General features: G+C 45.5%; 1 protein-coding gene across 6 annotated transcripts in view; it reads right to left on the bottom strand.

Moving 5' to 3' along the window:
- Positions 1 to 9,199, bottom strand: part of Snap23 (synaptosome associated protein 23) — a 33,746-nt gene that overhangs the window by 4,375 nt on the left and 20,172 nt on the right. For all 6 annotated transcript variants that reach the window (XM_039105811.2, XM_039105813.2, XM_063284525.1 and 3 more), the window contains 2 exons: positions 5,432 to 5,587; positions 1,789 to 1,933 (listed from right to left, as the gene is read on the bottom strand). In XM_039105811.2, coding sequence (XP_038961739.1) covers positions 1,789 to 1,933; positions 5,432 to 5,587 — 301 coding nt within the window. The remainder of the gene's footprint in view (positions 1 to 1,788; positions 1,934 to 5,431; positions 5,588 to 9,199) is intronic.

The raw sequence follows: 9,199 nt of genomic DNA, 5'->3' as shown, positions 1-9,199 counted from the left end.
CAGAGATCCACCTGCCTCTGCTTCTCTCAGGGCAGAGATTAAAGGCCACCAGCAATCAGCAAAATTTAAATAATGTGTATGGGTGTTTTGCCTGCATGTATGTCTGTGCACCATGTGTCTATGGAAGCCATGAAGTTGTTGGATCCCCTGGAACTGGAATAAGCCACCATGTGGGTGTTGAGAATTGTTTCCCAGTCCTCTTGAAGACCAAGAAGTGCTCCCTGCCACCCCAAGGTTGCAGACACACACCACCATGTGTAGCTTGTATATGAGTACTTAGGATCAAATGCAAGTCCTCACACTTGCATTGCAAGCACTTCCCAACTGAGCCACCTCCCAAGGCCTTCTAACTTAGATTTTGAGACTAGATCTGATTGCCTCGGTTGGCCTTGAGCTTATGAGTTCAAGTGATCTTTCCACTCCTCTGGAGTGGCTGGAATTATGGGCAACAACACTGGTTCCAGCCCATTTTCTTTTTTCTTTTTTTTTTTTTCCAGAGCTGGGGACCGAACTCAGGGCCTTGCGCTTGCTAGGCAAGCGCTCTACCACTGAGCTAAATCCCCAACCCCTCCAGCCCATTTTTGATGCAATAAAGTATGACAAGAATGCTCTCTGAGCAGAAGTTTCATTTGGAGCTACTGAGCTCTGACCAAAGAGACTGAAATAACTTTGCCAAAGATCTTTGGAACAGATGTACTGCCACCCACAGAAGCATCTAAATTAAAATGATGTGTAATCTATACCCTAAACCCAGGGTTCAGCACTGCAAGCATCTTAGGAACCAAGTGGCTCCAGTCCAAGCGCCAAAAGAGGTCAGAGGGTTTCATACTCCTTAAAGCTGGAGTTATAGGCATTGCGAGGCCCCTGACATGGTTTCTGGGAATAAACCAGATCCTCTGTAAGAGCAGTAAGTGTTCTTAATCAATGAACCATCTTTCCAGTCACACATGACCCTATACAAGAACTAGTCTACAGAATTGGTTTTTGCTACTGACTCCTGAAATGAAGCTGTACGATTTTACTTCTAGGCTATCTGTATCTGTGAATAAAACAAAAGTAAAAGCTAACATGCATTCAGGCAAGGAATGCACATAACACACACACAAAACTTAGGGGGAATCTACTTGGTACATGATTTGTTTGCTGGTTGGTTTTGAGACAGGGAGGTTTTATGACGCCCTGGAAGTCCTGGGATTCTCTATGTAGACCAGGCTGCCCTTGAACTCAGGGAGATCCATATGCCTCTGTCTTCCCAATGCTAGGATTGTAAGTGTATACCACTACACCCAGGTTACTCAATACATTCTTAAATTTCTTTTAAAATTACACTTATTTATTGTGTGCATGTACATATGTGTACAGGTCAAAGGACAGTTTATAAGAATTGGTTATGTCCTAAGATGTAGATCCCAGGGATCAAAATCAGGTTGTCAGGCCTGGTGGCCTGCATCTCTACTCCCTAAGCTACCTCACAGGCTCTACAAATAAATTCTTAGCTTCATGTGGAAAGTTTTAGGTTAAATTTCATTCTAAAAAAAAAAAAAAAAAAAAAAAAAAAAAAAAAAAAAAAAAAAAATAAATAAATTTCATTCTAATATGTGCCTTTTCAATGAACCACTAACATGAGCAAAACAGCAAGACTGCTTTTAAAATGCTGGAGCAGCCACCTCACCACACTGCCTAAGTAGACTGCATTGATCCCTCCCAAAAGATATTGATCCCTCAATATCACTGGATTCACTCTCATTTTCCTGTGGGTCTAATTACTTTTTTTTTTTTTTTTTTTACCTTTTCTGTGATCTTCTGTATTTGCTGGTTTTGAGCATCAATTTCATTGCCCATATCCAGAGCCATGTTCTTTAGGTTCCCTAGGATGCTGCCCACTTGAGTCAGGTTCTCTTCCATCTCATCTTCTCTGGCATCATTAGTTATGCTACCAGGAAAAAAAGAGAGTTAAATCAGAACTATAAATGGACTAAATCTAGAATTATAAAAATAAGTAATCAAAATGATGCTCACATGTAAATGAAATGTAGACTAAGAAACAGTCTACACTGAGAAAAAGGAACAAAGGAAGAGAGGAGAGGAGGAGAGAGGAGAGGAGGGGAGGGGAGGGGAGAGGAGAGGAGAAGAGAGGAGAGGAGGGGAGAGGAGAGGAGGGGAGAGGAGAGGAGGGGAGGGGAGGGGAGAGGAGAGGAGAGGAGAGGAGGGGAGGGGAGAGGAGGGGAGAGGAGAGGAGAGGAGAGGAGGGGAGAGGAGAGGAGAGGAGGGGAGAGGAGAGGAAGGGAGGGGAGAGGAGAGGAGAGGAGGGGAGAGGAGAGGAGGGGAGGGGAGGGGAGAGGAGAGGAGGGGAGAGGAGAGGAGGGGAGAGGAGAGGACAGGAGAGGAGGGGAGGGGAGAGGAGAGGAGGGGAGAGGACAGGAGAGGAGGGGAGGGGAGAGGAGAGGAGGGGAGGAAAGGGGAGAGGAGAGGAGGGGAGGGGAGGGGAGAGGAGTGGAGAGGAGAGGAGGGGAGGGGAGAAGAGAGGAGAGGAGGGGAAAGGAGAGGAGGGAAGAGGAGAGGAGAGGAGGGGAGAGGAGGGGAGGGGAGAGGAGGGGAGGGGAGAGGAGGGGAGAGGAGGGGAGGGGAGAGGAGGGAGGGGAGAGGAGGGGAGGGGAGAGGAGGGGAGAGGAGAGGAGAGGAGGGGAGGGGAGAGGAGGGGAGAGGAGAGGAGAGGAGGGGAGGGGAGAGGAGGGGAGGGGAGAGGAGAGGAGAAGAGAGGAGGGGAGAGGAGAGGAGAAGGAGGAGGAGGGGAGAGGAGAGGAGAAGGAGGAGGAGGGGAGAGGAGAGGAGAAGGAGGAGGAGGGGAGAGGAGGGGAGAGGAGGGGAGGGGAGAGGAGGGGAGAGGAGAGGAGAGGAGGGGAGAGGAGAGGAGAGGAGGGGAGAGGAGAAGAGAGGAGGGGAGGGGAGAGGAGAGGAGGAGAGGGGAGAGGAGAAGAGAGGAGGGGAGGGGAGAGGAGGGGAGGGGAGAGGAGAAGAGAGGAGGGGAGGGGAGAGGAGAGGAGGAGAGGGGAGAGGAGAAGAGAGGAGGGGAGGGGAGAGGAGAAGAGAGGAGGGGAGGGGAGAGGAGAAGAGAGGAAGAGAGGGGAGAGGGGAGGAGAGGAGAGGAGAGGAGGAGAGGGGAGAGGAGAGGAGGAGAGGGGAGGGGAGAGGAGAGGAGAGGAGAGGAGAGGAGAAGAGAGGAGAGGAGGGGAGGGGAGAGGAGGGGAGAGGAGAGGAGGGGAGAGGAGAGGAGGGGAGAGGACAGGAGGGGAGAGGAGAGAAGAGGAGGGGAGAGGAGAGGAGGGGAGGGGAGGGGAGAGGAGAGGAGAGGAGGGGAGAGGATAGGAGGAGGAGGAGGAGGGGAGGGGATGGGAGAGGAGAGGAGGGGAGAGGAGAGGAGGGGAGAGAAGAGGAGGGGAGGGGAGAGGAGGGGAGGGGAGGGGAGGGGAGAGGAGAGGAGGAGAGAGGAGAGGAGAGGAGAGGAGGAGAGGGGAGAGGAGAGGAGAGGAGAAGAGAGGAGAGGAGGAGAGGGGAGAGGAGAGGAGGGGCGTGGAGGGGAGGGGAGGGGAGGGGAGGGGAGAGGAGAGGAGAGGAGGAGAGGGGAGAGGAGAGGAGAGGAGAAGAGAGGAGAGGAGGAGAGGGGAGAGGAGAGGAGGGGCGTGGAGGGGAGGGGAGGGGAGGGGAGGGGAGGAGAGGAGAGGAGAGGAGAGGAGTCAAGTAGGTAATAGGCAGACTAGCAAGATGGCTCAGCAGGTCGAAATGCTTGCTGCAAAAACCTGATGACCGGGCTGCAGAGATGGCTCAGCGGTTGAGAGCACTGACTGTTCTTCCTGAGGTCCTGAGTTCAAATCCCAGCAACCACATGGTGGCTCACAACCATCTGTAATGAGATCTGATGCCCTCTTCTGGTATGTCTGAAGACAGTTATAGTGTACTTACACATAAAGTAAATAAATTAAAAAAAAAAAAACAAAAAACCTGATGACCTAAGTTCAGTTCATGGAACCCATATAAAGGTAGCATGAGGGAACCAACTCCACAATATTGTCCTCTGACCTCCTCATACACATTATGGAATTCATGTGTACTTTTGTTCACATGTACACATATATAATTAAAAAAATTCTTAAAAGCCAGGTGTGGTGAAACTTAACTGTAATCCTAGCACTCAGAAGGCTCAGGCAGGAAGAGAAACATAAATTGGAGACCAGCCTGGGCTACACAGACCTTGTCTCAAAACAGCAGCAGCAAAAGCCAATCAAGGAGACTACGAGATCTGTGGAGAAGACCACTAACATATAACACTGAGATACAGTGTATTTTCTAGCACCATTAAGGTACTTGTTTACGGTAACACACTAATTCTAATACTCTACTCCAAATCTTCCCAGTCAGGAAAGTATATAGTCCTGGATGGCCTGGAATTCACTATGTTTCTCAGACTGACCTTGAATTAGTCAATCCTCCCATGTTATCCTTCTAAAGTGCTAGGATTACCAGGTAAACAGCTTGTTTTGTTGTCTTCTCTTCACTACAGATAAAGCCTTATGGCCCTTGGCCATACCTATAGCTCCTGGGTTAAAGTAATCCTTCATCCTCAGCCTTTCAAGCCCAGTTGAATCTTTATGCTTTGTTTCCTTCTAAGACAAGGTTTCTCTGTGGGTAGCCCTGGCTGTCCACTCTGTAGACCAGGCTGGCCCTCAAACTGACAGAGATCTGCCTGCCTCTCCCTCCTAAGTACTGGGATTAAAGGCTGCACCACTATTGTCTGGCTTGTTTTAACCTTTACATTTACTTGTAGTGTGTGTGTGTGCACATGCATGTGCACATGTCACAACACATGCACTGGAGATCAGAGGATAATTTAAGTGAGTCAGTTCTCTTTTTTACCATATGAGAACTGGGACTGTAACTCAGGACAGCAGGCTTGGCAGCAAGCTCCTTTACCTGTTGAGACATCTGACCAGCCCCTAACCTGTGGTTAATAAACCTTCAAATCAATCTATGCAGACTCAAATCTCAAGACTTTAAAATCAATTAGACAATGTGGCCAGAATGCCGTACCAGGAAATGGTGGAAGGTAGGGTGTGGGGCTTGACAGCAGCTCTATAGAGGGCATGCCTTGCTCAGCCTTTCCTATACTCCCTTCTCACAGCTTACTGCCTGCCACACGTGAAAAATAACTGTCACCATATTCTTGCTGCCATCATTTTCTTTCCAAGAAACCATAAACCAAATCTTTTGGAATGAGAAGCCAAAATAAACCATCTCTTTGAAAGGAGAGAAGGAAGAAAGGGGGGGGGGGGAGAGACTGACAGGTTACTTGTTGAGTTAGGGTTTATTGCTAGCCACACCCAATCTCTAAAATGAGCATTAGGAGATGTAGAAACAGGAGGAAGAGCTGGTGTACCGTTTAATGTATCCACCGCTGGCCGCTCCTGTAGTCTGCTGAGGCTGACCATTTGTTATCCGGCTTGGTTGCTTAGATACCACATTGCTAGGTGAGCTGTCTCCACCATCACCCCATGTTGCCTTATAGTTCTTTCCAGACTCAAAGTTCTTGGTCCTATATTAATGTCAGAGATACAGACAAAGCAGGAAAGGGGGTTTAAGTTATTAGTACTTATTACCCTGAATATGACCCTACAATTTCTTGCTAAAAGTAGGTTATCTGCACTATGGCCGATGTCAAAAGAGGAAAGGGATGAATCAGATAAACCTCTACCAACATTTAATAATTTGGTTTGTCTGTTTGTTTTGGAGACAAGAGCTCATTATGTAGTTCTAACTGTCCTGGAACTTGCTTTTGTAGACCAGACTGTCCTGGAACTCAGAGAGGCCTGCCCCTGCCTCTCCAGTGCTGGGATTAAAGACACGCACCACTACCGCCTACGCATTTTTAAAAGGTCCAAATACTATTACCAAGTTTTTGCTAAGCCATTAGCAAGTGGTAAACTGAAACTAGATATTTCAAGTCTTTCAGCTTATAACTTTTACAAGAAAAGAAAAAAAAAAAAAGGTCAATGGACACTGGGAGGGAAGAGAATCCTTGGGGAAGGTGATCTGGGATACACAGAGAGGTTTCTTGGAAGAACCATAGAGCTTAATATATGGGTAGAAAAAAATCCAAGAGGGAAACACTTGGCCCCATCTTTGTTCCCTGTTTGAACTTTTGAACTAGAGTAGTTCTGTATGAAGGAAAAAATGGATTATTTCTAAATTAGACAGCCAACTAATATAATCCTAGCACTCAGAAGAGGCAGAGGCAGGTGGATTTTCGAGTTCAAGGCCAGGTGGTCTACAGAGTGAGTTCCAGAATAGCCGGGGCTACACAGAGAAACCCTGCCTTGAATACCTACCCCCCCACCCCGCCCCAATCCCAAGTCTAGGTCTTTTAAAGCTAAAGAGGAGCTTGCTGCACAAGCCCCAAAGCTGACTTCAATCTCTGGAACCCAGGGAAAGGCTGGTGTGGTGGTGCACATCTGCAATCCAGCACTTCTCTATCACCATAGGTAGAGATGGGTGCTAGACAGACTCTGTGAATCCGATGCCAGCCTGGTCTCCACAGTGAGGTATTACAACAAAGTAAAACTCAAAGCAAAACCAGAACTCACCTGAAAGGCTTAGGTGTAGCTAATAGAGTCAGAATGTTAACATAGAATATACTTCTCAACTGATATAACAGGCAAGAAAAAGCCCAGATCCCGGCATAGTCACATACACCTTTAATCCCGACACTCAGGGGGCAGAGGCAGTCAAATCTCTTGAGGACACCTGGTCTACAAAGCAAGCTCCAGGGCAGCCAGGGCTGTTGCATAGAGAAACCCTGTCTATATAGCTTAGACTGGCCAACTTCTGATGTGGCTTTCTTCTACTTCCTAAATGCTGGGATTACAGTATTATGCTACCTCACTTTATCATGTGACTTTAAAATGGCTATTTCAAAACTGTCTTTACTGATTACTTTTGTTTCAAGCAAGATTTTACTTAATTTTAATTTTATTTCTGTATTACCCAAAACTTAGTGTTGCTATAATATAGGCCTTATTTATCCTAGTTTTGAGGTAGTCTCTTTATTGCAAAAATTGCAAAAGAAGAATATAAATTCTATGAAAAAGAAGTGGCTTTTTTCTTAAGCATACGAAGACTAAATTCTGGCTGAACTAGAACTGGACTTTTTGTTACTTGTGAGAAAGATGCTCTTAGCAGGGTATGGCAGCACATGCCTTTAATGCCAGCACTCAGGCAGCTGAGGCAGCAAATCATTTGTTTGAGACCAGCCTGGCTTACATTGTGAGAACTTGTCTCAAAAACTAGAAAGGAGGTCTGCTACGGCAGCTCAGTAAGTAGAGGGCATGCTGCCGAGCTCAACAGACGGAGCTTAGTTCCCAGAATCCATGACGGAGGAAGGATGAAAAGAGTAACCCCTGCAAGCTGTTTTCTGACTTCCCTATGGAAGGGTGTGTGTGTACTAACTTATTTACTAACATATTTACTCCAGATCGACTGATTGGATTGATTGGGGGGTATACATGCACCACAGCACGCACGCAGAGAAGTCAGAGGACAAATGGCCTTCGAGATTGTTGAAGCAGAATTTTGTTTCTCCTGCTATTGCTGGCTGACAAATTGCAGCGCAATTCTCCCTCCACCCCCGATCTGTGCTGGGATTGCAGATCCTCATCAGTGCATGGAACTTTCACTTGTTTCCAAGGATGGAAATTGGATGTGGGGCCTGGGTGGCAAGCACTTTTACCTACTGATCTATCTTGTAGGCCTTTAAAGGCTCTTCGAAGTTCCCAAATATATATATATATATATATATATATATATATATATATATATATATATATATATACATACACACACACACACATATATATATATATATACATACATACATATTACTATTTCTGTCAATCAGTCATTAATCAGCCATGTCAAATCTTCCCTGGAACAAGGTGAGATATCTAATTTTTAAATTAATATTTTCTTATAATTACCTGTTAAATTAGTGAACTAATACATCATGCATTCTTTGTTAACATATAGGTTCCAGGCAAAAATCTAAAGCAGAGTAATGATATGCAAAATAACCAATATTTCTCAATATTTTTAAAAGAGTGAGTGGCTTTTGGGCTTTTGTCCATCTGTGGTGATGGGGAATAACCCCAGGGCCTCACCAGTCCTAGCACCCAACCACTGGGCTACAACTCTCAGCACAGTATCCAAGAGTGTTAACTGAGGTAATATAAGTAGGGCTGCTATTAGGATGCTAGGTCGTAGAGCAGGTGGGAGAGAGAGTGACAAACTCAAAAGCAATTAGTAAAATCTAGGCAGAGTGGCATGCCTGCAAACCCAGGACTCTAGAGACTGAGTGAGGCCCGTCTGGGCTAACAAAATATGATCCTATCTCAAAGACAAAAATAAAATCAAAAGTGACCAATGAGTTTTTACCTTTTAAAAAATAGGATACATTATATTTTCTTTCTTCCTTCATTTCTTTCTATCTATCTATCTATCTATCTATCTATCTATCTATCTATCTATATTTTTATTATTCTTTTATATTGTTTTTAAATAGCTCTAGGTGTCCTAAAACTTGATATGTAGGCCAGGCTGACCTTGAACTCTGAGATCCACCTGCCCCTGCCTCCTCAGTGCTGGGATTAAAGGTGTGAGACCCACGCCTGGCACATTTAAAACTGATATCCCACTTTATTCTAAATAGGATTTACGATGACTAGACTGACAATTCCTCGACTTGATAGTGTCCTATATCAAGGGAAATTAAAATGCAGAGAAGCAATACTTTACTAGAAACATTCTACAGGAACCAGAAGGTATGTGGACATCTAATGGAGAGGAACAGAGAGATGCAGTCAACCTTTAATAGAACTCGACTGCAGCTCTGCTAAAATCAACAATTTAAAGCTTACTGAATTTCAGGGGTGCTTTTATTTTTGCTGTTAACTTAGTAAATAAAAATTTAGCTTTTGGTATGTTAGTCTAATGGAGTTATAACAAATGAAGATCCTTTTATTAAGTTCATCTTTTGTCTGCTAGCATCCATCACAAATTCACATTACACACAACACAGCTTTAGGACCGTTTCCATCACTCACAAATCCATGCACATGCACAGAAAAGCTATTTGAAACATCACCTTGGGCAGCAG

The sequence above is a fragment of the Rattus norvegicus genome, chromosome 3 (assembly GCF_036323735.1).
Source record: "Rattus norvegicus strain BN/NHsdMcwi chromosome 3, GRCr8, whole genome shotgun sequence".
NCBI lineage: Eukaryota > Metazoa > Chordata > Mammalia > Rodentia > Muridae > Rattus > Rattus norvegicus.
This window is presented reverse-complemented; position numbering and strand designations above follow the sequence as displayed.